Genomic DNA, 26,329 nt, shown 5'->3' on the forward strand with positions numbered 1-26,329 from the left:
CTGGCCGGTCGATCTCTTTAGCTCCCCTTTCCCCGCGTCATAAAAAAGTCTCATAAGCTAGATGCTGCATGTAATCATAATCATCAAATCACTTCATACAAAACGCCCCGGGAAACCTTCCACGCTGCGATCTGCACCTGGATTGCTTGCCCACCATGGTTTGTTGAACAATAGAATCACATCAACCACAGAGGAGTAAAAAGCAGACGGACCAAAAGCAAGCACCATCTGAAACACCGTGTACCCACCAAAACAATAATTAACCCGCCCAGACACCGAAGCCTCTCCATGGGATGTAGGCCTTTGTTCCCTTATGCTAATCCGTTCTCACAGCGTCAATTGAAAATCCTGAGCTTCCACATCTTCATCATAAACTGGGAGATCCTCTTCAGCAACCAAGACGGGAAGTCCATCGGTCAAAGACAACATGCCAGAAGGATGCAAGTAAGTTTCTGGAGATAAAATGCCCTTCGGAGCCGTGTCTTGCTCGACCGGGGTAGCTGTTCTGCTACTCATCTTAGATGATACCTCGCGGCCTCGAGTATACCCCAGAGTTGTTCTGGAATTGGCTTCAGCTGCGGTGCGATGCATGCTTGGCGGGTTGTCTGGGGCTCGGGGCGTTTTTGTAGAGAACAAGGACGTGGCCATTCTTGTTCTTGGTTTGGCCAAAGTAGCTGATCGGGTGCGGGGAACCGATCGGTATGTCCCAGAGAGGGCGGTAGCGGCATCACGAGCACGTACGGTGGAAACATTGCTGGTGCTTTTGGTGAGACCCGCAGTCGCTCTGGTACGGCGGGTCCCGACACGGCGTTTCACCGTCTCTTCCACAGCAGGCTTCTCCAGTTGTTCTGTTTCAGACGGCTCTTCGAAATCGATGCTCTCAACCTGCTTCAGGATCAGATCATCGATCAGTTTGTCACAGGCTGCTGAGTCTTTCTGGAATTTGCGCTCTCTTCTAGTCAATCCATCAGGTCCGATCTCATTATCAGCCCCATACACGCTCTCCAACCCGCGGGCAAGGTTCCTCCCTTGAAACTGAGGGAACGTGGTATCGTAGGTAACTTCATCAGGGTAGTCCGGAAGATCTGCTACTGTTAGATATCACATATCGGTACCAGTATGTAAGTGGGTGACCGACCTTGAGGCTTAGGCGGCATATACTCAATGTCGGGAACGTCATCCTGCACGTGCTTGGTTTGTGTTTCTGGCTGCGCCTGTTCGATGAAGGGGGAGAACTTCTTCACCCTCTGCGTCGAGCCCCTTTTGAGAGTCTTCTCTGGCTTCGCGGTCCCTCCGGGAGGCGCGGGGGTCTGTAGGCCTCTAGCTTTGGCATTGGTGGTTTTCATGCCCAAGGGGGCGCGTTGACGGGGGTCAGCTGGAAAGAAACGCGTCATATTAGCACTTGGATCGGATTCTATCCTAGGGATATAGCATCCCTCCCATACCTAGTGGGGTCATAAAGGCATCTTTGATGCTTTCCTTCTGTTTACCTGCTCCCTTCGCAGTCTTTTTGCCGAAAGCCAGGGGATCATTTTCGTCGTTCAATGGGATCTTGAATGGCGTTTTGGGTGCTCGCGTTCCGGGCGTCTTCGGCTGTAGGTGTCTCAAGCCCTGATTCAAGGGTTTTGATGCGGCGACCGTTTGATGGCTATGCACCAGGTTCTCTTGGTCGCGAAGAGCCAACATGGCGGCGGCTTACGAGTCACAACAACGCATTCAAAGGCGATAGACCGGATCGGGGCGAATTTGTCGAAGTGTCGAATTCGAAGACCCTTGCCAGCGACGAGTCTGGAGCAAGAGATGGCTGTCCAGCAGTAGAAGTGGTTCTAGACGCGGACATGACGAACAGCCAGGATGGGGGGAAAGGGTGTTTGCGAGGCGGTTGCCCGTGGAGACCAGGCTGGTGAAAGGGGAAAGCCACACAGTGGTTCTACGGTCGCTTGCCCGTCAGCCACGGCCCCTATACCAGATCGGCTAAGACCCAACCCGCTAGTTGTGCTAGCGGCTGACCGCCAGCGCCAGGCCAGAAAGTCAACCTTACCTTAAGGCCTCCTCCTCCACTTCTCTTTCTTTCCTCCCTATTATTCCCATCTGTCCAAACTATCTTCTTGCATCAGTCACATCTCTGTCCTCTTTCCCTGGTTTCTCGCTGAGCGAAAGCCCGTTGTTGCTGTTACATCCTACTCTCTTCCACTCCGTACATATTTCCTCGTTGCAAATAACTTACTCAAAATGGATAAGATTAAGGAGGTGAGTGTCAACCCTTTCCCCTCTTACCCCCCTCCCCCCCTGTTGGCGGGGTAGCTTTCAAGTTGCTGTCCCGATAGTCCACATGCACACCACCTTTTGTCCTTGCCCCAACATCTTGATCCTGCATATATCTGCTGCAGTGTATTCCTCATAATAGGAAAAAGCAAAATAAACTTTCCCTGAGATGCACACTAACCTTGGCCGATCTAGAGAATGAACAACCTCCGCCTGGAGGCCGAGGAGGCTCAAGAGAAGGTCGAAGAACTCAAGACCAAGGTGAAGACGTTGGAGCAGGAGAACCTGGCCAAGGAGCAGGAAATTACATCCCTCAACCACCGGAACCAGCTTCTGGAGGGTGAGGTGGAGAAGCTTGAGACTGCCCTGAAGGAGGCCAAGGACGCTGCCAACCAGGGTGCTCAGCACGATACCCAGAACGAAGCTCTCCAGAGACGTCTCCAGCTTCTGGAAGAGGAGGCTGAGGATGCCGACAAGAACCTGCGCGAGACGAACGAGAAGTATGTGCTACCTATACCTTTTGCCTATTTAGATGAAAGGAGGTTGATGCTGACTACGCTGGTACTTCAAGGCTCCGCCAAACCGACGTCAAGGCTGGTCACTACGAGCGCAAGGTGCAGGCCCTCGAAGCGTCTCGCGACCAATGGGAGAGCAAGTATGAGGAGATGGCTAAGAAGTACGCCGAGCTGCAGAAGGATCTCCACGAGCTCGAGGTTTCCATTAGCAATGTCTAAAAGGCCAGGGTGGCGCAGATTACCGGCAACAGGGGGCCCCAGCTTTTTTTTTTCCCACATATACTATCCTTTTAGCTTTCTATCCCTGCACACCACAGCCTGATTTCTTTCGTTCCTGTCGGCAGGAAGCGGCTTTGGCAGTCTCTGTCCGTCTTGTCATCTAGCTGGCTTTGTTATCGTTCCCATCAACCGGTTTTCCGCTCGTCCTCGCAACCTTGTCTATTCTTCCACTCGACGTCAAACATTTTCATCGTTGCCAGAAGGTACATAGAGTATATTTAATAGGAGTGTCCATGTGCATTATCACCATCTGTTGATTCAATTCAAGTCAATTCCATGGAATTCATGATCGCTCGCGTCGGGCGTTCGCCTTCCTCGATTTGGATGCGCGCTCCTTCATTCTGGTTACCTTGCGCTCTTCCTTGCTTTCGTAACGGAACTTTTTCTTCTTCTTCTTGGGCTTGTTGTCCGACTTTCGCTTCTTGCTTTGTTCGCCAGAGGGGTTGGGTTCGGCAGTTGCTTTGGAGGCTGACTCCGAATCTTCGTTTTCGATGTCTGATTCGTCGACCGCTGATCGCAGAAGTCCTTCCTTAGAAGTATCCATTTCCTCTACCGTCACCGTCGTATATTTGTCTTCGTCGATATATTCAGCTTCGTAGTCGACGGCCGGGGGTTCCGTGAAGCCCTCCCAATCCTGGTCCTCGACGTCCTCGTCCTGGCTGTCCTGATCAGAGCCATCGCTGCCGTCTTCCGCTGCCTGCAGCTTTTTGAGCTGTCTCTGATGTTCTTCGATTGCACGTTGAAAGCCAGCAGTTCGTTCTTCCCGAATCTGAGTAGACATTACAGTTAGCATTGGTTGAGCGACCTTCCACGGCAATTTGACATAGGCATAAGAATCCTTACCCTCTTGCGCTCGTCTCTCTTCATCTCTTTCGCTTTCTTGATTGCCACTTCTTGTGCATGTTTGATTCTTTGTTGCTTCCGCTTGCGAAAGCCTGTGAGAAATGATTCACGGTCAGCAGCGTCGAAGTTGATCTCCTCGACTTTGCTGGCGACCTTTCTTCTTTTGGCTTGAGGGCCCATTCTCGTGGAAGGGTATGGGTGTGGCAATCGGAGGAATATTGTTAATGTATAGCGAAATATAAAAGATTAAAGTGATTTTAATTTTTCAGAGCATGCGCACCGGAGTGACCGTTCGATATTTCCGTGGGGGAAAATTGCGATCTAAAGCCCGGCATGTAAATTGTAAAGGAGGCTAAATAGTGCCCGTGCCGAAGTCGACCGCCTCCGAGCCGGCGGGCCATCACACCTGGCTCTAACATCATTCATTCAGCTGGGGTTCTTCCGGAGAGCACTGCATCTATTTGGTTAACTATATTCACCCAACCATCATGCGCTTGGGAACTCTATCATTGCTCGCTCTGGGAGCGACTACAACTAGCGCCTTCCATGATACTTCTCCCTTTTTCCTAGCATCGACTTCGGAGTATGCACACCCAAGCTTGCGCGCAGGCGAACCTTCAGTCTCCGAAGAACGAGCCAGCTAATAGCTCCATTAGGAATCTTTCTATCTCAGCACAGCTTAAGACTGCTTCTTCGCTACTGGAGGATCTTTCCTCGAAGCTTTCTGGCTGTCCTTCCGACTACTATGTTATCGCTTCCCAACCTGGCGTCCACAGCAACGACTTCTCTACACTCAAGTCCGCACCCCGCCTCGGCGCGAAATTGACTGGCAAGGATCATACCATCCGCTCGAAGACGATCATAAACGAAGTTGTTGGAGTTCTAGAAGCAAGGAAGGTGCAAGAACTATTAGAAGCAGAGTGTGGAGCTCAATCTACCATCATTGATGCCTCCTGTAAGTACCCCGATCTGAGCAAGCTGCACAGGACAGCTCGGGCTAACTTTCTGTCTCTTAGCTGGCATTTACTCCCCCGACTTTGGCGCTGAGCCCCGTGTGATCCGCCTCGACTTTCCTGTGCTTCCCCAGGGATCTGATCGCCGCCTCCAGCTTTCCGATAATGGTCTGTACCCAAGCAATTTCACTTTGACCCTCTTCCGAAAACACGGTGCTAAAAGCTTTGATAGATGGCCTTCTCTCCGACATCATCGAACGGCTGCCGTATTCCAAGACGTACACTATTCTTTACATCACTTCGCCTAAGGAAACATTGAGCTCTGATATCGGTGTTTACGAATCTGAGGATGCTTCCTACCAGGACCCCCTCCACATGGATTTGAAGCGGGACTTCTCGGCACATGGTCTTGAGGACGATGCTCCCTCAAACAAGACGCTTTTCCGCGAATACCACTATTTCACTCCAGGTATGTGTAGAGTGCCCCAGGCCATGAATCACCCCGATCTGACAGCAAATAGGCATCATTATGGGGCTGATGGCCTCCCTTTTCTGTATTCTGATCTTGTATGTTGGTCTCAGTGCTCTCCTGAGCCTCGAGGTTCCGTACGCGGCGTTTGAGAAGGACATCTCCGCCAGTGTGCAGAAGAAACAGCAATGATTTGTTCGTGATCTCTTGCGGAAGACCTTGCTTGAACGTGTCTAGCTTTTTGGTTTTGTTCTTTTAAGCACAATATATCTTGTTTTTGAGATTCACTGCATATTTGTATGCTGGCGTTTCATCTTCTTTATGCGATAAATCATGATGCTGTACGGAGTGTGATGTATGCTATATTTGGGTGCATGTCCCTGGATCTGGATGTTATCGATAATAGTCACGTGGTTAGATGGAATGCGGGCATTTGGAGGCCAAGGGGCGATTACGGTTTATCTCAATTTGATAACCACTTGATACTTGGACTTGTCGTTTCCTGGTCTTGCTAGCGCATCAGAACTCCTACTCCTACTTAAACTAATTACCCGCAGATTCACAAATAGCCATAAATAGCCCCCTGTATCTCCATCACGTGAGAGCCTAAGGCAGGGAGGGGAGCCGGTCCAGACGGAGCACGGGGCAACCCACCCGTATTCATATTGCCTCTTCTTTTCTCTGCTGATTATGTGTTGTCGTTGCACTTGTGTATCGTGATTTTCTACTGCGCTCACTCGCTTGTCCATATCCCTTGTCTTTCGCTACTCAGCATGGCTCTTTACTGATATTACCGTCGAGTCTCTGCATAGTCGTTCGTTAAGGCTGCTGAACGATCCGATCTTGTTCGCTTCTTTGCTGATCTTGGACCCTCTTCTGCTGGGTGGAGACTGGCCTGATAGTGCTCCCCCTCATCCCCGTCGTGTGTCTGGAGACAGCTGCTGTTGATGCGATCTGTCTGCAGAAACATTCGCTCTCGTATACTTGTCGTGGCTATGCCCAGTTACGTTCTGCGCTAGTCATTCAACGCACTAATCGACGTCGCGCCCTAAACAAGATCTACCTCTTAGCAGTTTGCGATTGCCACCAACAGTCATGGTTGCTTTGTTCAAGGGCGTTGGGAGAGCCCACCGGCCTTCTTTTACTCTACTTTTTGTGTTGTTCGTTATGCTTGTTGCTCAAATCTCCGTAGCCCAAGATGCGACCACGGATGATAATACTACAACCACCGCAAGTGTGAGCTCGACTACAACTTCATCATCGTCATCGTTATCGTCGTCATCGTCGTCATCGTCGACGTCGACAAGCACTACCACTAGCTCGTCGAAGAGCAGCTCCACGACATCGGCCCCGACGACATCAACTGGTACAGATACCTCATCCACGTCGACTACATCGGCATCCTCGTCCTCCTCAACAGATGGTTATCCCATCGTCACTGTGCCACCAACTGCAGATGCGCCATATATGCAAAAGTCCAACATCCCCGAGGGTACGCTATTCATCGCCGTGGGAGCAGTTCTGGGAGCCATTGGGCTTGCTATTCTAGCATGGCGGGGCATAGTTGCATGGTCTGTGAACCGCTCTGTGCGCCAAGCCGCAATGACGCGCTCGTCCGAATCAAAGGGCCTTTTGCGTTCGAAGAGAAGAAAGTCGCGCACTAGAAGATCCTCTTCCGCGGGACCTGGCGTCGCCCTCGACAAGCTTGGTGGAGCTGGAACTCACCAGCATCACCGTCACAGCCACCACAGCCACCGACAACACCGAACCTCCAAGGGCCCCAGTGCCAACAGCGGGCTCTTCTTCTCACCAACCGCCGGGATGCAACACGGGAGCGGAAACCGCCGTTCGAGCTACCTTCCGGCGGGTTACTACAATGCCAACAACGTGGGAACCACTCCCGGCACTCAAGACGCACGTTACTCAGCTGCCGACCTGACGGGGCTGGGGGGTCCTCAAGCGCAGGGCTACGCCCCGACCAGATCCGGGCCCAGTCCCCCCGAATCCCCGGGTCTGCCCCTGTATCACGATCAACAGGATACCCCTCCTCGTCGCAACGCCAGAAGGTCTCACGTCGAAGCTTCCACTAGCACTCTGAATCTAGCTTCCCCGCCAGCGGGAAGAACCCCCAGCGCATATTTGGAAGATCTGTTCGATAGTCATCCGCCTCAAAACCGGGACTGATCTGTTTTGCAAACTGGATGGCTGAATGTTCGTACCTACTGTCTACATTCTCCCAACACGCATCTTTTCAGTTTGGTTCTAGGAATCTCAGTTCGGCCCCTTTTTTCTATTTCTGTGTGCATCTAGTATATTACCCTGTGTCTAAAGTCACGTGGCATTCCTTCACTTCTGTTGTGTCTAGTATAAAGTTTCTATCCTCGAACATAGTCGAATTGTCTAATAGCAAATCATGATGGAGTAATCACTGCATATCCTCGAACATAGTCGAATTGTCTAATAGCAAATCATGATGGAGTAATCACTGCATATCCTCTCAGCAAACCGCTCTGTACTCAATTACCCGCCGGAGTAAGCAGGTATTTGGAAAACGTCCGACTATTCCATAGTAGTCATCTGTGGGTTCGAGAGGTGTTTGGCACGCCTTTCTACTGCGGGTTGGTATGGTATCACCTGACGGCCACTGCGGTATCATCTTACTACAACGGGTTTAAGAATGGAAGGCATCACGTGCTGTGTTCCAGGATGGGAGAACAAGACTCACAATCACATGGTATCCTAATGCGGGTATGCGGGCCGCAGAGGCAAGGGAATCAAGACTACGACACACGGGAGCGTGTGGAAGATTCAAAACTTAGAACGTCTATAGATTATACAATATATACGAGGCGAGCACGATCTAAAAAGCGCCTACGCCGGATTGATCAGTCCGCATCCAGCTTACCGCTGAACTCGGCGAGCAGAATATCATCCGGAGCTGGGCCGCGGCTGTTCCTGACTGTCGTGCCGCAAGGTTAGCCGGGCGTCACACAAAGTAAAGAAAACGTGGTGAAAGCAGGGAACTTACTCCACTCGGTCTCTATGCGGAGGAAGATCCACATCCATCGGCGTACGACCTCGAGAAACATGAGGACAAAAATTCCGAATTCCGTGTCACTTAGCCAGACGAGACCTGGCACATATCGCGCGAGCCACGAGAAGCGGATGGCGAAGTCGATGCCAACGGCAAGGTAGTACTGACGATCAGCGAAGAACCGGTGGCGACGGAGGCCAAACGGATATTCTGGACTGTCGCGTAAGGGCGACAAAAGGGTCAGGTCCCAATCCTTGGTGACGTCCCAGTAGAATGAATATGCAGAGTTGGTCAGAGCGCAGAGAAACCTAGTGACGTGAGGACATTAGCCTCCAACTGCTTAATCTGCAAGTCAGGCGATTAGAAATACTTACAAAAGTCGTGAGAGACCGGTCTCGCTGAATCCATAGAACTCCAGAGGGTTGTAGTTCTTCAATTTTGCCGTGAGCATGATGACAGGAAATGCGGTAGCGTATTTCAATGCGTTAGCCAGATGTTGGCCCCCCGTGTTCCCATTCTTGTGACTACCTTGCCATACGCGGAAGTATTCGATGAGACACTGACGTAGTCGGATCATACTGGGAATGGAGATGACAAGTGGAATAAGGTAGCCGTTCCCACATTTGCGGTTCGGTTTCGATGTACTGCCCAGATCCCCGGTAAAGAACATGCAGAAGGAGACAACCAGATCTCCTAGGACTTTGGAGTAGCTTGTCAAGGCATCAGCCAGGAGAATGTCCCCAAACTTGCCATCTTGGGGCTGCGCCAATCCACCAACACAAATGCGCTTCAAAGTAGTGAACAGGCGGAATCGGCCCGAGCGCGCAACCCGTATGAAGGGTTGAATCAGAATGATCCCGGCAATGAAGAAGTATGATTGCGGGATGTAATCCAACGACTCGACACGTTGTCTGGAACCGTGGGTGACAGGCCAGAAGATGAGAAGGGAGATCACGAGAGGGATGGTCAGGAGAGTGGCTAAGCGGTAGGCGGAGGCGTAATGAGGTGGGTGGTTAGCGGACTGGCGGTGGGGGTATCGAATGAGAGAGGGAACGTCCTGGAGGATATTAGACAAGTGTCACGAGAAGGACTAGGATAGAATGAGGGGGGGGGGGGTTTAACCCACAATATTCGCTTTTGAGAGATACTGCAGATTGGCACCCCATCCCCAAAACCCTGTCAACAGCAATTAACAACGATCAGACAGGGTTGAAGATAAGAGAGCAATTAATATCGAACAATTAGCATACCAGCCAGTAAGATTACCGCCACACGCGAGGGAAAGGGAAGGAATAGACTGAAGCCATCCAATTGAGCATGTTGATCAGGACCCATATTCCATTGAAGTAGCGGGACCGGTTTCTGTTAGCAGCACCTGGGGACTGCGAAATAGGGAGATCAGGTCGAGGACTGGGGGTGGTTGCAAGGGAAGTAGATCCCGAAAAAGAGAATGGGAAAGCCAGCAAGATATGGAAGCAGAGGAGGAGGGGGAGAAGAAAAGAAGAAGAGGAGGAGGAGGAAGAGAATCGCCGTCAGAGAGGTACTCAGGGTGAGTTTGACGAGCACGAATACTCAATCACTCCGTCAATTCAATCATGACCGACCCGCAAGTGTGAACCTCACTCAAGACCAGACAAAAAGAAGCTCAGGGACGGTTTCAGTCTTGACTGACCAGCGGCTCCGCGCGGCTTTCTCGGGTTTAGGATGCGTCCTGGTCCCGCTTTCGGTCTAGCGGCGCTTCTTGGCGCTGGCTTCCAATTTTGGCTGCAGCTTTCAGTCACGTGAGCACTACCGAGGTATCTTTCAATCTTTCAACAATCTACCACTCCGTACTGTACATACAGTACTTGGGCCGGGCGGAGCTCCGCGACAACTACTAAACCCAACATCCAAAGCGAAGCTTATGACTTCTCCCTTCTTAACTCCTTGATTATCTAGCCTCTCTCCTCCTCGCGCTCTGCTCTACGGATTTCACATTGTTTATCGTCCTCCTTGTTCGCGCTTCTCACAATGGCGGACGAAGATCTCTCAATAGCCACCGCCTCGGCTCCGACTACGTCCATACGTCCCTCGGGCCACTTCTACCCTTTCGCGACCTCGCCAGACATCATCCGCTCTCACGAGAAGGATGTCTTTCTCTCCGCGAGCTTGACCAATCAAGCCCAATCCATCGCCCGTTCCCTTCGTGGGGCACGATTCGCCCATACGCACTCCGAGGCCATCAAACGACTGACCGAGACCCTGTATTTCTCCCTCACCACCTTGATCGGGAATCGGACGTTGGGTGAGGAATACTGTGACCTGGTCCAGTTGGAGGACGATACACTACAACTCCCTTCCCTCCCCCGGCGGGTCGGATACATCCTCAGCAGCATCCTGCTCCCGTGGGTGCTTCAGCGGATCCTCCCCGCATTCCGACAGCGATTGCGAGCCAAACTCGAACGTAGTGTTGCCCGCCAGCAGGTCAAGAACGCCCAGACCAAGAGCACGCGAGACAATCCGCACAGCCAATCGGGCTCTGTCTTCACTAAGCTGCGGATCCAGCGATATATCCTGGAGCACCTCGACTCCATCACGTCGCTGTCGCCCATTTACGCTATCAGTATCGCGACCTTTTATTTCACCGGCGCCTACTACCACCTCGCAAAGCGCTTCTGGGGCCTGCGTTATATTTTCACCAAGAAGATCAACGAGAACGAGCAGCGGGTAGGCTACGAGGTCCTGGGCGTGCTTCTCGTACTGCAGATCGCAGTGCAGGGAGTCCTGCACATCAAGAAGGTGGCGGCCGGCCTGCAGCAGGAGGACCAGGGCCGTCAAGCAGCGGACGCTGGAGCGGCTGGCGGTCAAGGCGATAAGGCGATAACCTCCGTTGAAAATCCGTCGTCGCTTCCGCTTTTGCCCGCTAGCCGTGCCCGGTACGACTTCGCCGAGGACCCGAACGCGGTCCCTTGGATACCTGCCGGCCAACAGCGCAAGTGTACCCTGTGTCTAGAGTTGTTCAAAGATCCGAGTGCTACCACTTGCGGTCATGTGTTCTGTTGGACATGTGTTCGAGACTGGGTACGCGAGAAGCCAGAGTGCCCGCTCTGCCGCCAGGAGGTCCCCCTGTCTAAAGTGCTACCGTTGAGAGGGTAGTACTAGTCCCAGAGGCGTCCCACCTAGTCCCGTCGCATACTGCTTTCTTGGCATGTTTCAGCGTTGCAATTTGCTTGTTTCAAATATACCCTTTCAATTTAGAGATATATTTTGACAGTTCCTGCCTGGATCGCAGCCACCTGTCAAAGGCCTGGCTCACCTCTATATATATCTCAACACTTCGTAGAAAATCCCACATCCCTCTCTAATATAAGTTCAAGGGACGTATTGCGTCTATAGCTCCATTTTCAAAGGCTAACAGTAATTGGGATCAGAGTATACTGATGTGACGGGCAAATATTGCAAATGCACATCCCAGACATGTTGCGGTGGGAGGCACTGGGTTGTTTTCGAAAAGAGGAACCGTATTAGCCCCCTCGATATTTATATATAGACTCATATAATTAGACGGTACACTTTGAGTCTTCCGGAGCATCCCCGAGTTGCACTACTTCGACCTCTTCCAAGTCAGCAGTGACAGGCGCTTTGCACACAACCCGGATCGGTATATTCAGTTCGGCGTGGGCAGGAAGAGGCGGCGTTGGGTTCAGCGCTTGTCGTTTGGCATCCATCTTGTCATATAAGCAGACGCATGCGTATGGGTCGGACGCAGCATCTATCCAGAGCCCCCGTCAGCTATTTGCAAGTCTTGGGGAAATGATCAAGGGCACTCACATTGGACCTGGCGATAATTCAAGGTCGCTGTCCACTCGCTGCACCGCACGGTTTCTTCTTTCTGCAAGGGTAGTCCGAAATGCTCCTCCACCTGCTCACTCAGATTGACAAGGCGCTTGTTGATCAGTTTGGGATTCGATTGGCAGTACTTGATCAGCTTGTGAAGATGGCTAAGCTCGAAGATCCCGTGCGCATCTATCTGGAGATACTTTCGGAGACGGGTGCAGTCCGCTTTGATGGAAACGCCAGCTTTCGTGATAGCTGGATCTTCGATGATGCGCTTCAGCGTCGGTGGTACAAGATCGGCGATACCTCTTGCCGGCTTGAACAGTGCCACGTGAAAGAGCGCGATGCGGTGTCGGTTCGCAATCTGGATCAGCGAAATGTTGTCTTGGATGCGGTCCCATGCCGAAGCCGAGGCCTTCCATTCCAGGTCAAGCCCAATAATATCATCCTCTACAAAAAGCTGTGCGATATCCTCGCTACTTTTCAAGCTCCTGCAATAGTGCACCACAATGTCTTTCCCTTCCGGGCTCTTTTGTAGTTTGTGGCTCCAGAACTCCGGGTTTATGGGGTTCCTGGCTGTGTCCTTTTGAAGCGGTTGGGGTGCAAAGTGACTCTTGATCGAACTCATGGGGCTGCTACTGGTCTGTTCAACTGGCGCGGATGACCCTTTCTGAGGACCCTTGAATAAATTCGATGCCTCTGGATTCTGCAAGGTTCCGAGCGGCCCAGGATCTGAGGCGATCAATGTATTTGAGCTATATGATCGCCTCATCTCTCCCAGGCAGGTTCTCTTGGGCTTTGGCCCCTGATGGTTCCACACCCCTCTCCGAGACACGGAAGAGGCACCTGACGGCACCTTAAATGAGCCCTGGGCTCCATTGGGAGAGGCTGAAGGTCGATGAAATATGTCAAACCATGGCAGGGTCCTGCGTCGCTTGGAGCCACTAGTCTCTGGTCGAGAGTCCATGGTCAAGGCTGGCTTCGCCGATGCGGCGTAGAATCTGCCAATATGGACGCTTAGTCCTGGCTGCTGGCTCGGGGCGCACGGCCTGCGTAGCGACCTTGAGCTTGCCGCCAAAAACGCCAGATCTGGCGATGTAAACCTGTGTTTACGGTCAATCGGGTTCCATGATACGAGTAGAGGAAGGGTGCGACTTACCGTGTAAGTGCCGACGCAGTGACAAGCATCTTATGGGTCCAAAAGGCTAAAGAATGTGGAAATGCTGTCCATGCGCGGTTCCAGTTTTGTCCCTTGTGATAGCAGGGCGCTTGGTGCGTGGTAAGAGGATTTAGACGAGGCTCAACCCGATCATGCCCTTGAGCTTCAGTCAACCAAGAAATTCCAAGAGGGAACTGAAATCTCAGCTCGTTACATTGAAAATAGCGGTGTCCAAAGACACGTTGATTGCTTCCATGAAAGTCGGTAAAATAGGGTACCTGAAGAACTCAGGTGGTGTACAGTAATGAAAACAGGCCGCGGCACGGTGCTGTTAGTCAACTTTCTACTCTATCTGATTGGGTCGAGTGAGCGGGCCGGATAAACGAGAGTTCCAGCGAAGATGCCAAGATTGTCTGGATGGATTCATCACTGACCGTTTCCGCCCACCGCGTCAGTTTCTAGATCAAGTATCTTGTACTCCTGTTGTACTGTGAAAGCCCTCAAAGACTTTCATTTTTTTATTTGCTCTCTTCTTCTCTCAGGTCTTCTTGAGCTTTGTATCAACTCTTTTTCGGTCTAGTATCACTGTTGGCCGAAACCTCTCACAATGGCTTCTCAACTTCTTCCTCTTGGTAATTCACTGCATCATATGAATATACAGTAACATGACCGTGCTAACCCTCGGACTAGAGCTGATCGACAAGTGTGTCGGCTCCAGAATCTGGGTTATCATGAAGAATGATAAGGGTTGGTGCTGGCAACCTCTTTTCTTCCCGGAAGGCAGAATCATTAACTTCTTATCGAACAGAGTTCTCTGGTACATTGCTGGGATTCGATGACTACGTCAGTAAGTGGTCAAGTTCGCTCCTGCTCTGCTAGTATCAATAATCTAATTTCGCTTTTAGACATGGTTTTGGAAGACGTGACAGAATTGTAAGTATCTTCGACTACGTATCATGCTCTGGCTACATCATGCCATCGCATTAGATCGCCCTGCAACCACCAAAATTTGGTCCGATCTTCGTACTAATCGCTATCAGTGACTACTCTGGCGCGCAAGTCAAACTTCCTAAGATATTGCTCAATGGCAATAACGTTTGCATGGTGCGAGCCCTTCCTGCGTTCGTGTCCACCAAGCTAACAAGTCTGCTCAGTTGATTCCTGGAGGCGAAGGGCCAGTTGGTAGCTCATGAACCTCATGATATTCACGATGTTTCAAGCTTTGTTTCAATTATCCAATGAATATTGATGACTGTATTCCAATCATGTCTTTGTGGCCAATAGCTTCGCAGGGCGTTCTTCATCCCTCCATCCAGTCACGAGGGAATCTGTCTCCTATTTCTTCCCGGCGTACAATCGATGGGCAGATGCAAGAATTATGGCAGATCAAGATGACCTTCTCCAAAAGGTACATGCCTATCAATTCGGCGAAGAATACAAGCACGGGGCCGTTAGTCTTCACATCGGTGTGAGATCGGGTCAGAATGCTCTTCATGTGGCATCGACGCGCCTGGATAAGATTTTTTTTTTGGATCAGTATACAATTAACCAGCATTTTGGAGCATGGCCTGATTCGGTGCTTGCTCAATTAACTTGCTGACTTGATGAAACCACGCTACCATTGTCCGAATCCTTCTAGATTTGGGAGCAACCTGTTCATCCATAAATAGTCGATACTCGTATACTTGAAGTGCATCAAGCATCCGAAAACTCTTCAAATCACCCGGTTTCACTAGGGCCCAGTCCAGTCTTTATGCAATGACAGGACCCGCGCCGAGATTGAGATTCAGTTCCTTTGCGATCAATCGCCGGAAAATGCACTTCATTTGCTCTTTGTCTTCAATCGACTTTCGTTGGCACGGGCTCATGAAGGGAGTAGAGATGAGAGTGCTGGGCTGCGGTCGATATATTATCTATTAGGCGGCTACTAACTTACTGCCTGCAAGTTCAGCGAGAGCGACTTCGAAACGAGGCAAAAGGAAGCATGAGGGGAGAAGGAGGCATGACATCATGGATGGTTTAGTCTTCCGCCTTCGATAGCCAAGACGAGAAATTAAGCCGACGAATGAGTGATGTCCGGATACGATGGATAGATCATAATTTATTATTCAAGCAACTAGATGAACATCCATAAGAGTGGCTGATGCCGTTGTGGTCAGTCCCTGAGAGCGTCCAAGAATCCATCTTCGTATCGCGAGTGGACCAGACCCAGTGCATGCTGCAGAAGAAAGAAGTGACCACGGAGAGATTCTTGGGAGCGAAGTGTCAGCTACCCCAGATATCTCCCACCGACTGGGGCCGAGTGGAAACTGTTAGGTAATAGCTTCGGCTCTTTCCCCGCATTTTCACCATTGCCCGCCCGCCCGCACGCATTAAGGAGATAACCCTAAATGGCCTTCTGTCTGTCCCCAAACTCAACGTCGGACGAATTTGAATGATGGCAAACTGGGAAGTGAAAAGTGAAACGGCGACTCCGAAACCGATCGGGGGTGGCCCGACATCGGTTCAAGTGCAAAGGGCTAAATCGCTCGCCGGTTCTCGGTGCTAGAGGTCAAGACCGCCCAGTTGCAGGTCCCAACAACGACCGGCCGCATGGGCTGATAGCTAGTGTCAGTATCTATCATGCTTACTCATGACTGTGGTTGCATAGCTTGCATTGGCTAGCGAGCTTATATCATCTATGTTAACGTTACGGAGTAGTTAACTAGTTAGTTGAATAGACTGCGCGGAGGGATGCAGCCATCAGGGGAGGGTCAGGTTGCTCGGAGGAATTCGCGATTGATCATTGGCTTTCGGGGATGCCGCAGGCTCCGTTGCCCGGGCTGGTTCAGTGTGAAGGTGACATCGCGCGAAAGTATACCAGGGCCAAGGGACCGACCACCCAGGGTGTGGTAAGTTTTGTGTGTATTTCCACAGATGGCTAGACTCAGATTGAGACCCTGCTAGTATCTCCCTTTCTTTTTTTCGCGTCACAATGAAAATAGGCGGCGAATTTACCTGTCTTTGTGCAGCCGTTGTGTCGTTCGCCAAAAGTTAGTATTTAGCCATGCTGTCCACAATTGCTCCTCTTTCTTCACGTGCCGAATATCCCAGCATTAGGACCCGCCACCAACCCGTTTTCTTGTGAGACTACATGTCTCAGTCGGCCGGGTATACTGCAACAGTGTAAGGCTGATGTTCTTGGCTGCGAGCATCACGTATGGGTCAATATGCAAGACCGGCTACCTAGCGAAAGGCAGCCTGATACCCGGCCCGGTCCTGTAGTTGCGATGATTTGCTCGATCTCATCATCAATCTGGCGTCCTAGCTGCCCTAATAACGCTACAAGACGAGCAAAAACCTAGCTAGGCGTGTCTCCGTTGACTTCATCCTCCAAAAGGAACTCGGGAAATGAGTCGAGCGGATATTTACGGTTGCGTTACGAGGGGTGGAGGGAGCAAGGTCACACCATCCTCAGTTTCGTTCCTTTCATGGTTTGGCCAGATGAGTGTAACGCCACCCATGCACAAGTGGGATGTTTTGCTCAAAGAGCCACAGCAGCAATACTGAGCGACAGTTGGGTTGCCTGCCGTGAGCAAGTCAACCCTGGCCGCGGGAGAAGGATTCTACTCCGTAGTAGGTTCGCACTAAACCTTCTCTGCATTGACCTCCGTCGCCATGACGGGGGGAAGTGTGCGAATCGACTTCCAGCTTAGGCGACTTTTTGCTGGAACAGGGTTCGCGACAAGACAGACTCGATCCTTTCGGAGCCCTTCGAGAGCTTCGAGAAGAAAGCGAAGAAGACCATTGGAAGGAAAGGTGGAAGGTGGTGGCAGTCACCACGCAGGGAGGTATCCGTTGTACTCCGTAGATCTACAGAGGTACTCCGTACCTGTATCTGGATTGCCACAATGGAGTGTACGTCAGCCACCCGCAGCGACCCTACGCCTCTGATCGCATTTCTGGCGTTGGTGAAGATCCCCTCACAGGAGGCAACATACACAAAGATACTGATGTCTGTTTACTATGTACTGTTCATTGTACAATGGTGATGCAATAGTACGAAAATCAAGGCAACATGTACAAACAGCTCTCTGCTGGATGTGGCAGAATGGACTGCAGTCCACAGTCCTAGACTCAAGAGATGAGCACCAGGCCATTGACTGACCGATCTCTAAGAGAAACGAGGCCAGCCTCTCATCATATGCGTCTTAGCTCCTTGATTGGCTCTCGCTTCGCTGCGTGAATTTAATCTCGGGAGGCAGCTGCATGCCTGAGGGATGAAGTCCGTTTACCGTCGGACATATTCTAGGAAGGATGAGGCGCGTCAGCACGCGACGGGGCTTCTAGACACATTCCAATGATGAGATGTGATGTAGGCATGATCTTCTATCAGGAAAAAATAAGAAAGGGAAAAGAAAATTAATTGTCAGGAAATCCAGAGATAGCGGCCATTGATAATGATAAATCCGATAGCTATCAATCACCTGCTCAGACTTCATAGATAAGAGAGACTCCACTTGATGAACCCTGGCCATGGAAGGCAAGGACTGAACTGAAACCCAACTCTACTTACTTGCAGCACACGTGTTGAAGTGTAGATAAGTTGCCTACAACTAATTCATCATAATCACACCACGATTGACTGACTTCCTCTTGTGGGTGTGTGGGTGCTTATTGGGAAGGATGAAGCCACCTTTGGCTATTGGTTCGGAAGTTCTGCACTACCAGTGGCATTGGAACCTTAAGGAGGAAGTTATTACATACGTAGTAGCTCGGAGAGGACCAGGGCTCTAGTGGCGGGATAAAGGTCAGCTGCTGTCGTTTCGGTGCTGTTTTGCATCTGAATGTGGAGCTTGGCTGAGGCTTTAATTATATTGTAGCGACTAGCCCATCCAGTGGAATTACAATACTCGAGACAATGATGAACAAGATAAACTGTACCTACCTACGGGGCATAGCAAAAGGTACGGCGTAGATTACCTACCTCGTAGTAGTAGTGGTGGCGGTGGGATACTCCGTAAATACCTACTGATAAGTCACTATGGGGATTCCGGGCGGGCTAGTCCTGGTTGGGACTAGTCGGGGTTGAAAGGCTCCCATCCCATGTTGTGTGGCTGATTGTGATTAGCAAGTCAGCTGCTGGTAACTGCGCACTTATCAATCCTAATTGTCAAGCAAAAAGTAACAGTGAATAATGCTGCAGATGGCAGCCAATCAAGATGGAGACAGGCTCAATCATAAGGTGGCAATCAACCCCGTTCATGAAATCAAGAGATCCAAAAGACTCTCCCCCAGAATATCAATCGGAAGCACCACCTACAGTGGACTAGCCATCATCAATTTAGTTAGTAGTGAAGTGAATTGACAGTAAGGCACCCTCCTGTAATCTAGCTTCCCCCAGACTGGTCCCACTTCAGAGAGTTTCCTGCCCGTTTGGCTCGGCCACATGGATGGTAGGTAGACAGGGAGGTATACCGTATCAATGCTTGCAATGGCATAATCTGGCCCACCCCTCCTCTTCCTTCTCCATGCTGATTGATGGTGGGTGATTATCTCCGAAAGCATGGAAGTCAATCAATTAGACCAGACTAACTAGGCAGGGTTCATTCACTTGTTCCATCTCACTGCGCTTTGAAGGGTGATCTTCCCCATTTAAATACTGGCTGGCATCCCATGTCAATCCATGAAGGCTTCCGAGCTTCCTGGTTCTCCCCCCTTCCCTCTCATCCTTCTTTGCACCCCCGCTGGCATTGCTCTGTTGTGATCGCAGCAGACAGACCAACGAATTGTGCCTTTGATTAGCGTGGCTCACCGCAGTGGCTCAGTAACACACATTCACTCATCGTAGCCTAGCACTCGACACGCCGGTTGCTTCTCTGCACATTTACCATCACCTTATCTTGTTTCTTCTCCTTTGCTTCCTCGACCTCAACCTCCTTTTACTGAAGGTCTCTCTACTTGTGCAATACCATACCCTTTTTTTACCCTTTCATCGATCCACATCATCAGCCATGGAGAAAGATTTCATGGAGCCGAAATATGAATCCAAACCCGAGGCCTCCTCGGCCGCCGACCCTCCGCCGTCCTATGGAGAGACCGAGACAACTAAAGGAAGTTTTGGCCAAAGAATCTGGGACAGTTTCAAGAGAGATCCTAATGCACAAGTATCGGCCGCCGAACACTCCGGTGCCGATGGATCGTCATACGATATCGAGGAAGCTGCACGGAAGACTGCTCAATCCCCCCTGCAGCGCAAGCTCAAAGGCCGTCACCTTCAGATGATCGCTATCGGTGGCTCAATTGGTATGTACCCTATACGGCTCCTGGCTCTAGCATAGATGGCTCATCTGGTCACTCAGGTACTGGTCTCTTCGTCGGATCCGGATCAGTGTTGGCTGCGGGTGGACCTGCATCAGTTCTGATTGCTTATGCGTTGATCGGCTGCATGCTTTACTGTACCGTGCACGCGCTGGGTGAAATGGCCGTTCTGTTTCCTGTCGCTGGTTCCTTCTCCCACTACTCCACTCGCTTTATCGATCCCGCCTGGGGTTTCGCTATGGGTTGGAACTATGCTCTGCAATGGTTGGTGGTCCTGCCGACCGAAATCGTCGCTGCTTCCATGACCGTCAACTACTGGAATTCGAGTATCTCGAGTGCTGCTTGGGTCGCCATCTTTTGGGTCTTGATCGTTGCAATCAACCTATTCGGTGTCAAGGGCTATGGAGAAGCTGAGTTCGTCTTCTCAATTGTCAAGGTCCTTGCGGTTATTGGCTTCATGTGAGTGATCTGAACGCATCCCCTTTACGGGTCTTTTGGGATTCGTCCGACTGACCTAAATAAGCATCCTCGGCATCATTTTGGATTGTGGTGGTGGCCCCAACGGTGGCTATATCGGTGCACGCTATTGGCATAACCCAGGCGCTTTCCACAACGGATTCAAGGGTCTTTGCAGTGTCTTCGTCAATGCCGCCTTCGCCTTCGCCGGCACTGAGCTTGTTGGTCTTGCGGCAGCCGAGACCGCCAATCCTCGCAAGTCCCTCCCGACTGCCATCAAGCAAGTGTTCTGGCGTATCACCCTGTTCTATATCTTGTCGCTTCTGATGGTCGGCTTGCTGGTCCCTTACACCGATGACATGCTTCTTAGCGGGTCATCCAGCGCCGACGCTAAGGCATCGCCCTTCGTTATCGCCATCAAGAACGCCGGTATATCTGGATTACCCTCTGTCATGAATGTTGTGATCATGATCGCCGTGCTGTCAGTTGGTAACGCCTCGGTCTACGGTTCCTCGAGAACGTTAGCAGCCCTGGCTGAACAGGGACAAGCCCCCAAGTTCCTGGGTTATATTGACCGTAAGGGTCGTCCTCTCTGGTCTCTTCTGATCGCTTCGTCGCTGGGTGCACTTGGATTCTTGGCCGCATCTTCGAAGCAGTCCGAAGCGTTCTCTTGGATGATGGCGATTTCTGGTCTCTCGTCCATCTTCACTTGGGGTTCAATCTGTTTGTGCCATATCCGCTTCCGTCGTGCTTGGAAAATACAGGGGCATAGTTTGAACGAACTCGCCTTCCGGTCTCAACCTGGATTGATCGGATCCTGGGTCGGCTTCGCTTTCAACTGCCTGGTTTTGGTAGCCCAATTCTGGGTTGGATTTGCGCCTACCGGATATGCGAGCATGTCGGCCTCGGCCTTGGTTGAAAACTTCTTCTCGGCCTACCTCGCCGCGCCTGTTGTGCTGGTGTTCTACATTCCTTACAAACTGTGGTACAAAACTCCCTTTATCCGCGCCAAAGACATGGACCTTCAAACCGGTCGCCGTGACTTGGATATTCAATATCTCATTGAGCAGGAGCAGGCCGAACAGGTGCAGTGGCCAGCTTGGAAGAAGGTTTACAAGGTTTTCTGTTAGGTTGCAGTGTTGCCAGTCAGACATTGGACTTCCATGGGCGCCTTAATATGATGATATGATAATACCTTTTGTGCCTGAAACTTGTGTACCATAGCGATAATGTTCCTTCCCCTCACTTCAGACCAGAGCATCTGGTGCGTCTCGGTGTTTAAACCATCTTCATGGTCAAATACAACTCGACTCGAAACAACATCTTGCGCATTGTACATGGGAATATGTATACATGTCTGTAAGCTGTAGAAGTGAGCAAGCGAGCGGAAAAGAAATGACCTGCTGTCGTTTTCTAAAGATGGTCATTTGAAACCCCAAAATTGAGAGAAGGTGTTCTGTTCTGTGCTGTGGTCTTGGCGGCAGGGGAAATGGTGTCTTTTTGGTCCCTCCGTCAGTAGCGAATGAACACACCGAATGTTAGTGGAGGAGGGTTGGATGCCAACCTCACTCGGGCAATGATCAGACAGCAAACTATACCTAATTATACCATGGTCACTAATTGGAAGGGGGGAGGGCCATGTGAGATTGTTGGGAAATCAATCTAAGACAACGGTAACAATTAACCGTGACGAGGTGACCAAAAATAGTAGCCACTTTTCCAACAACAGCAGAACAACATCATTACTTCCAAAACTACTAACTGACTTACTACTAGCCAGCAAAGCAACATGTGAGGGTGAGCGAGGCTGAGGAGACTGGGAGAAATAAAAAAGAAGGCGGGCGGCAATGGTCTAGTGCGGACTGTACTCCATAGTTGGTAACCAAGAGTTACGTAGACTTAGTTACAGGGCTAACGGACTGACTTAACCAGCCCTGCCCAGTCACTTTTCTTTTCTATAGGGCCTTTTTTTTTGTCAGCGTGGTTTCAGGTTGGTACGTACTCCGTATTCTTGCACTAATTAGTAGTAGTGTCGAAGACTTACATGTAATTTACCGTACATACACCGTCACCCTCCATAATGACGGATGGAGAGCCCAAGGCCCCGACCGAACCTCTTTCTTGTCTCTCTACCTTAACCTCTGGAATCTCGAAATATTCACCCCATCATCATCATCAACATCATCATTGTTTCCTCCTCCCAATTCTTGTTCTCTTTCCTTCATCTCTCCTTCCCCAGTTAAAACAATTACCTCGCTTCTAGAGCATATCACTTTTTCTTTTTTCCTCCATCTCTTCTCTCTACATTATTATCTACTGCATTACTGCTTTCCATTGGCGCTGCATTCATCCCACCTTCCCACCCCCCCGAATTCTAGGCTGTCGTCTTCTGTAGCCGCTCTCGCATACTTGCTTCCCCCCTCCCTCCCCTCTCCCCGGGCCTATGTCTCTTCGCAGCTCCTCCGTGCCACCTTAGGGATCGTTGAAACCTGCAGCTATACTGGTCGCGCTCGACCCGGTCGTTTTCTTACTCTTCTCTCTTCACTTTCTCCACGGTCCTTGTGTGCAGTTACCGTTGCGCCTCTAGTTTGTTTGACCCGGTCGCCTTCCGCTGGCGACGACGACCGATCATCTCTACAAAAAAAAAAAAAAAAAAAAAAAAAAAAAAAAAAAAGAAAGAAAGAAAGCACCTCTGCGGATCATTACAGTACCCTGGGCGAGACCAGAAAGTCCGATCTATAGCTCATCTGTCACCCGATTTCGCTTCACAATGCCTGGCTTCGCAGATTCGTTTTGGACCCCAGATTACGCCACAGGTCTGGGGGTACTTTACGGCAAACTTCAGCAGGGCGCGGTGGAAAACAAACAAATCCTGACTATTGCCTCGATGCGCGCGGACGCGGAGGACATGTATGGCTCCAAACTTGGGGACATCGCGCCGGCCGTCGACCGGGTGACACCGACAGGGTTTGCGAAGGACGATGGGGCGAGCGTGAGAAAGGTAAGCGGATCGGAGAGTTCAGGCTAGGTCTTTTCATGTCTATGCGAGTACTAATGCGGGGCTGCCATCTTCTCTGCAGGCTTATGAAGGTGTCCGCACGGAAATGGTCGAGGCGTCCAAGAACCATCAGAAAATCGCGTCCAACATCCGGGAATTGGTCGTGTCGCCGTTCCGCCGCTGGTGTGATCAACATGAGGCGCGGATACAGAACTCGCACGATGATTTGCAAGCCCGCATCAAGGAACATACGAAGCAGGTCGAATTGGTCAAGAAACTTCGGAGCCACTACTTCAACAAGTGCCGCGTCGTGGAGGATCTGGAGGAGGAGAACAAGCTTGCGTTCCAAGGTCCCGAGACCAGTCCCAAAATCAAGCCCACTCCTAAGATCGTCTTACCCGAAGAAGAAGGAGAGGAAGAAGAGCCGGTCGAAATCGGCGATCGCATTTATCCTCCCGAGGACCTTAAGAAGCTGTTGATACACATGCTGGAAACGATCAAAGTGGGCGATGTCAAAGTGCCCATCATTGGAACCTATCAGAACACATCGACCGGCGCCGACATCGTGGACTATATTCAGAAGTACCTGAACGGAACCAGCATCGGCTATTGTGAAAGAATCGGCCAGGACCTTGTCGACAGCGGCTTTCTTAGGCTCGTGGGAAACATGGGCAGCACGTTTGCCAACAGCTCTAAGATGCGCTACCAGTGGCGCCCAAAAGTCTTCCAACTCACCGGCATTCCCGAGAAGAAAAAGCCTCTGATGCGGGTTACTTCGATCGCCTCCAGCGAAGATGGCAGTGATTCCCCCCTGTCTTCTGTATCCGAGATTCTGGCCGGGTGGAACCCTCTGAATAACCCATACCCGAACGAGACACCAGCGGAAAAGTTGCGCAGGGAGGCCCGCGAGGCTGATGAACGGTACAAGGCTGCTGTGCGGCGACTTGACCTGATTAGATGCAAGCTCGAGGAGGAGATTGTTGAGAATCTGCGCTTTATGGAGCAATGTGAACTGGACCGTCTCAAGGCAATCAAAGCCGTAATCCTGGATTTCTCTGGGGCAATCAGCAATGTGATCCCTAACCTGCAGAGCACGGTGGATCACATGATGCTGTACCAGGAGACTATCCAGCCCCTCGGAGATCTTCGATACCTGCTGGAGAATTACCGGACTGGCGGTTTCGTCCCCCGCGTACAGGCTTACGAGAACTACTATGGCTCCGTGGAAGGTATGTAGAAGACCCGTTATCCTTACAAGCGTCTGGGCAGCTGAAATCTAATCTGCATCTAGATCAGAACTTTGGTGTTGATCTCGAGGCTAGAGCAAGAGCCGATCGCAAGCGGGTTCCAATTATTGTAACGACTATCCTCACTTATCTTGACAACCGTAAGAGCGCCACAGTATTGAGATCGTTCTCTTAAAACCGACTGACCATACAATATAGGCTATCCTGAATTGGAGGGTGACGAGGCACGACGTGCGATATGGCTTTATGATGTACCTTTAGCGGCAACGCACCATCTGCGGGATGCATTGAACAACAGCAAAGCGGACTATAACGAAGTGCTCGAGAAATACGAGATTCCTATCATTGCCAGCGTCTTGAAGTTATATCTCCTTGAATTGCCAGGTTCGTGTCCATCTCGTCCCACCTTCTGATTCGCATTAACACGAATCAGATTCGCTCGTTTCGTCTCAAGTTTATGAAATTGTTAAGACGATTTATTCCACCACTGCCCATGAGACCACAGAGGAAGGCCGCATCAAGGTCCTTCAAAGCACACTTGGCCAACTCCGTCTCAACAACATCGCCACACTTGACGCCATTATGACCCACTTCACGCGTTTGATAGACCTGACGTCTGCCGACGAAGCTTATATATCTTCTCTTGCCCAAGCGCTTTCTCCCTGCGTTCTCCGCCCCCGCACGGAGAGTAGCCTTACGATGAACGAGCGCCATAGCTATCGCCTAATTCGTGACTTGTTCGCTCACAAAGATGCCATTTTCGGCGAGCTTAAGCGCCAATCGAGCGCTCTCGGGATAAGTGGCACCAGCAATCGTCCCCGTGCCATTAGCACCGATGAGAGCAATCGACGCGCGGCCATGGAAGCGCGGAACCGCGCCATTGTCGACCGCAGTCGCGCCCACAGCCCCAACCCCCCACGGAAGCACCGTCGGGATCGTTCTAGCGGTGCTTCCGAGGCCGGGCGTTTCCCCGTCAACGTCACGAGCCCTACCGAGCGGAGAACCAATCTCCGTAATAGCCTCGACGTTCCCACCAATGTGGAATCCCCTACGGCTGCAGAGAAACTGAGCAGCGTGAACATCGACAACTCAGAGGCCTCTGAGCCCAACGGTGCTGCGGATGACTCTCCCGCTGTCAGTGCCAGCTCCGGATCTGGAACTTCGAGTCCGCCTCCAGTCGCAGGATCGGATGGATCCATGAGTCCCGTGACCGCTGCCACGCCCACCCAGGAATCCGAAAAGCGCACTTCAATCCCCCTCTCCAGTGTCATGTTCAACCGCAAACCCGGCCTTGGCAACCGGTCCAGCTTTCCCATCGCGGTGAACAGCGAGAATGGATCTGACAGCAAGCGTAGCAGCCTGGCAACCATCGAGAACGAGCCCAAAGGTGTTACGTTGGAGGACAAGCCAATGGACGATGACTAAATGCGCCTCATGTGATGTGTGGATGCACTCACTAACTGACTGATTGACTCATATGACCTGAACGTCTTGAATGTTGTCGCATGTCTTGCTTGAGGATCTCTCATCGTGACCGTGGGTTGGGAAGGGACTAGCAGCCACCAACGATTATACTCTATTAGTCTGCTTCCGGGAACAGATCGTTATGGTTGCTCCACGCCCCTTCTAATCGACGAGGATGGTCAAGCAACATGAAGCGAGAGGAGTTTACGCATGATGTGTGTCTGCTGACCTCAGTCCCCTTAGCCTCTTTCTCGGATCTGAGAGCCGGTCTTATCAGCCGAACAAGGAAGCCCAGGGGCCAAAGCTACCTACCTACCTAGTCAGCAGTCTTTCTTCGCCGCTTTTCCTTTTCTCAATGTTTTTATTGTTTGCTTCGTTCATCCTCGATTGTATCCCGCTCGGGTCGAACATCCCACTCCCGCCCCTCTGAGGTTTATTTTCAAACATGCTTCTGCTTCTTTTCTTCCTCTGACATACCCAACATCTTCGTATGTTTATTCTATCTTTGGTGTATACATAGTGCCCCCATTC

At 51.1% G+C, this 26,329-nt stretch overlaps 11 protein-coding genes across 11 annotated transcripts; 7 read left to right on the top strand and 4 right to left on the bottom strand.

The window, feature by feature from the left end:
* Positions 1 to 21: 21 nt before the first annotated feature.
* Positions 22 to 1,881, bottom strand: BO82DRAFT_316246 (uncharacterized protein). Its single transcript, XM_025632576.1, has 3 exons — positions 1,446 to 1,881; positions 1,139 to 1,375; positions 22 to 1,085 (listed from the first exon to the last, which is right to left on the bottom strand). The coding sequence occupies exons 1-3, from the start codon at positions 1,684 to 1,686 to the stop codon at positions 328 to 330; spliced, it is 1,236 nt and encodes a 411-aa protein (XP_025489096.1). The 5' UTR covers positions 1,687 to 1,881; the 3' UTR covers positions 22 to 327.
* Positions 1,882 to 2,188: 307 nt separating this feature from the next.
* BO82DRAFT_147598 (tropomyosin) lies at positions 2,189 to 3,201 on the top strand. The gene is made up of 3 exons (XM_025630137.1): positions 2,189 to 2,250; positions 2,461 to 2,765; positions 2,837 to 3,201. Exons 1-3 carry the CDS (start codon positions 2,233 to 2,235, stop codon positions 2,997 to 2,999), a joined length of 486 nt encoding a protein of 161 aa, XP_025489097.1. The 5' UTR covers positions 2,189 to 2,232; the 3' UTR covers positions 3,000 to 3,201.
* Positions 3,202 to 3,342: 141 nt separating this feature from the next.
* On the bottom strand, positions 3,343 to 4,082 carry BO82DRAFT_341493 (rRNA-processing protein RRP17; the record flags this gene model as incomplete). The annotated part of the gene is made up of 2 exons (XM_025633553.1): positions 3,343 to 3,828; positions 3,903 to 4,082. 2 exons carry the CDS (start codon positions 4,080 to 4,082, stop codon positions 3,343 to 3,345), a joined length of 666 nt encoding a protein of 221 aa, XP_025489098.1.
* Positions 4,083 to 4,390: 308 nt separating this feature from the next.
* Positions 4,391 to 5,516, top strand: BO82DRAFT_289981 (Ac45/VOA1 transmembrane domain-containing protein; the record flags this gene model as incomplete). Its single annotated transcript, XM_025631669.1, has 5 exons — positions 4,391 to 4,485; positions 4,559 to 4,857; positions 4,919 to 5,023; positions 5,088 to 5,324; positions 5,377 to 5,516. The coding sequence occupies 5 exons, from the start codon at positions 4,391 to 4,393 to the stop codon at positions 5,514 to 5,516; spliced, it is 876 nt and encodes a 291-aa protein (XP_025489099.1).
* Positions 5,517 to 6,246: 730 nt separating this feature from the next.
* On the top strand, positions 6,247 to 7,875 carry BO82DRAFT_147625 (uncharacterized protein). Its single transcript, XM_025630138.1, has one exon. The coding sequence runs from the start codon at positions 6,420 to 6,422 to the stop codon at positions 7,506 to 7,508; it is 1,089 nt and encodes a 362-aa protein (XP_025489100.1). The 5' UTR covers positions 6,247 to 6,419; the 3' UTR covers positions 7,509 to 7,875.
* Positions 7,876 to 8,143: 268 nt separating this feature from the next.
* BO82DRAFT_356893 (EXS domain-containing protein) lies at positions 8,144 to 9,991 on the bottom strand. Its single transcript, XM_025635859.1, has 5 exons — positions 9,609 to 9,991; positions 9,485 to 9,534; positions 8,733 to 9,415; positions 8,353 to 8,666; positions 8,144 to 8,283 (listed from the first exon to the last, which is right to left on the bottom strand). The coding sequence occupies exons 1-5, from the start codon at positions 9,691 to 9,693 to the stop codon at positions 8,210 to 8,212; spliced, it is 1,206 nt and encodes a 401-aa protein (XP_025489101.1). The 5' UTR covers positions 9,694 to 9,991; the 3' UTR covers positions 8,144 to 8,209.
* Positions 9,992 to 10,216: 225 nt separating this feature from the next.
* pex10 (ubiquitin-protein ligase peroxin 10) lies at positions 10,217 to 11,646 on the top strand. The gene has a single exon (XM_025635860.1). It carries the CDS (start codon positions 10,369 to 10,371, stop codon positions 11,491 to 11,493), a length of 1,125 nt encoding a protein of 374 aa, XP_025489102.1. The 5' UTR covers positions 10,217 to 10,368; the 3' UTR covers positions 11,494 to 11,646.
* A 251-nt stretch (positions 11,647 to 11,897) lies between these two features.
* BO82DRAFT_290006 (3'-5' exonuclease) lies at positions 11,898 to 12,802 on the bottom strand (the record flags this gene model as incomplete). Its single annotated transcript, XM_025631670.1, has 2 exons — positions 11,898 to 12,109; positions 12,169 to 12,802. The coding sequence occupies 2 exons, from the start codon at positions 12,800 to 12,802 to the stop codon at positions 11,898 to 11,900; spliced, it is 846 nt and encodes a 281-aa protein (XP_025489103.1).
* Positions 12,803 to 13,770: 968 nt separating this feature from the next.
* On the top strand, positions 13,771 to 14,580 carry BO82DRAFT_147674 (RNA-binding protein LSM5). Its single transcript, XM_025630139.1, has 6 exons — positions 13,771 to 13,965; positions 14,024 to 14,080; positions 14,142 to 14,180; positions 14,239 to 14,266; positions 14,374 to 14,437; positions 14,488 to 14,580. Exons 1-6 carry the CDS (start codon positions 13,941 to 13,943, stop codon positions 14,524 to 14,526), a joined length of 252 nt encoding a protein of 83 aa, XP_025489104.1. The 5' UTR covers positions 13,771 to 13,940; the 3' UTR covers positions 14,527 to 14,580.
* Positions 14,581 to 19,103: 4,523 nt separating this feature from the next.
* Positions 19,104 to 21,462, top strand: BO82DRAFT_147759 (amino acid permease GAP1). The gene is made up of 3 exons (XM_025630140.1): positions 19,104 to 19,618; positions 19,675 to 20,092; positions 20,157 to 21,462. Exons 1-3 carry the CDS (start codon positions 19,327 to 19,329, stop codon positions 21,217 to 21,219), a joined length of 1,773 nt encoding a protein of 590 aa, XP_025489105.1. The 5' UTR covers positions 19,104 to 19,326; the 3' UTR covers positions 21,220 to 21,462.
* Positions 21,463 to 22,859: 1,397 nt separating this feature from the next.
* On the top strand, positions 22,860 to 25,759 carry BO82DRAFT_290141 (GTPase-activating protein RGD2; the record flags this gene model as incomplete). Its single annotated transcript, XM_025631672.1, has 5 exons — positions 22,860 to 23,090; positions 23,170 to 24,316; positions 24,379 to 24,474; positions 24,533 to 24,718; positions 24,768 to 25,759. The coding sequence occupies 5 exons, from the start codon at positions 22,860 to 22,862 to the stop codon at positions 25,757 to 25,759; spliced, it is 2,652 nt and encodes an 883-aa protein (XP_025489106.1).
* Between the last annotated feature and the right edge of the window lie 570 nt (positions 25,760 to 26,329).

The sequence above is a fragment of the Aspergillus uvarum genome, assembly GCF_003184745.1.
Source record: "Aspergillus uvarum CBS 121591 unplaced genomic scaffold BO82scaffold_51, whole genome shotgun sequence".
Taxonomy (NCBI): Eukaryota; Fungi; Ascomycota; class Eurotiomycetes; order Eurotiales; family Aspergillaceae; genus Aspergillus; species Aspergillus uvarum.

Excerpts from the sequence above, each read along its gene's own strand:
- BO82DRAFT_316246 (XM_025632576.1), bottom strand. The coding sequence starts at position 1,686 with ATGTTGGCTCTTCGCGACCAAGAGAACCTGGTGCATAGCCATCAAACG. Across the intron at positions 1,376-1,445 it reads TGCCTTTATGACCCCACTAG|CTGACCCCCGTCAACGCGCC; the intron begins GTATGGGAGGGA and ends GTTTCTTTCCAG. Across the intron at positions 1,086-1,138 it reads TATGCCGCCTAAGCCTCAAG|ATCTTCCGGACTACCCTGAT; the intron begins GTCGGTCACCCA and ends TAACAGTAGCAG.
- BO82DRAFT_147598 (XM_025630137.1), top strand. Across the intron at positions 2,766-2,836 it reads CTGCGCGAGACGAACGAGAA|GCTCCGCCAAACCGACGTCA; the intron begins GTATGTGCTACC and ends TGGTACTTCAAG.
- BO82DRAFT_147625 (XM_025630138.1), top strand. The coding sequence starts at position 6,420 with ATGGTTGCTTTGTTCAAGGGCGTTGGGAGAGCCCACCGGCCTTCTTTT.
- BO82DRAFT_356893 (XM_025635859.1), bottom strand. The coding sequence starts at position 9,693 with ATGGGTCCTGATCAACATGCTCAATTGGATGGCTTCAGTCTATTCCTT. Across the intron at positions 9,535-9,608 it reads GGCGGTAATCTTACTGGCTG|GGTTTTGGGGATGGGGTGCC; the intron begins GTATGCTAATTG and ends TGCTGTTGACAG. Across the intron at positions 8,284-8,352 it reads CCGCATAGAGACCGAGTGGA|TCAGGAACAGCCGCGGCCCA; the intron begins GTAAGTTCCCTG and ends GCGGCACGACAG.
- pex10 (XM_025635860.1), top strand. The coding sequence starts at position 10,369 with ATGGCGGACGAAGATCTCTCAATAGCCACCGCCTCGGCTCCGACTACG.
- BO82DRAFT_147674 (XM_025630139.1), top strand. The coding sequence starts at position 13,941 with ATGGCTTCTCAACTTCTTCCTCTTG. Across the intron at positions 14,081-14,141 it reads TATCATGAAGAATGATAAGG|AGTTCTCTGGTACATTGCTG; the intron begins GTTGGTGCTGGC and ends CTTATCGAACAG. Across the intron at positions 14,181-14,238 it reads GGGATTCGATGACTACGTCA|ACATGGTTTTGGAAGACGTG; the intron begins GTAAGTGGTCAA and ends TTTCGCTTTTAG.
- BO82DRAFT_147759 (XM_025630140.1), top strand. The coding sequence starts at position 19,327 with ATGGAGAAAGATTTCATGGAGCCGAAATATGAATCCAAACCCGAGGCC. Across the intron at positions 19,619-19,674 it reads CGCTATCGGTGGCTCAATTG|GTACTGGTCTCTTCGTCGGA; the intron begins GTATGTACCCTA and ends CTGGTCACTCAG. Across the intron at positions 20,093-20,156 it reads CTTGCGGTTATTGGCTTCAT|CATCCTCGGCATCATTTTGG; the intron begins GTGAGTGATCTG and ends GACCTAAATAAG.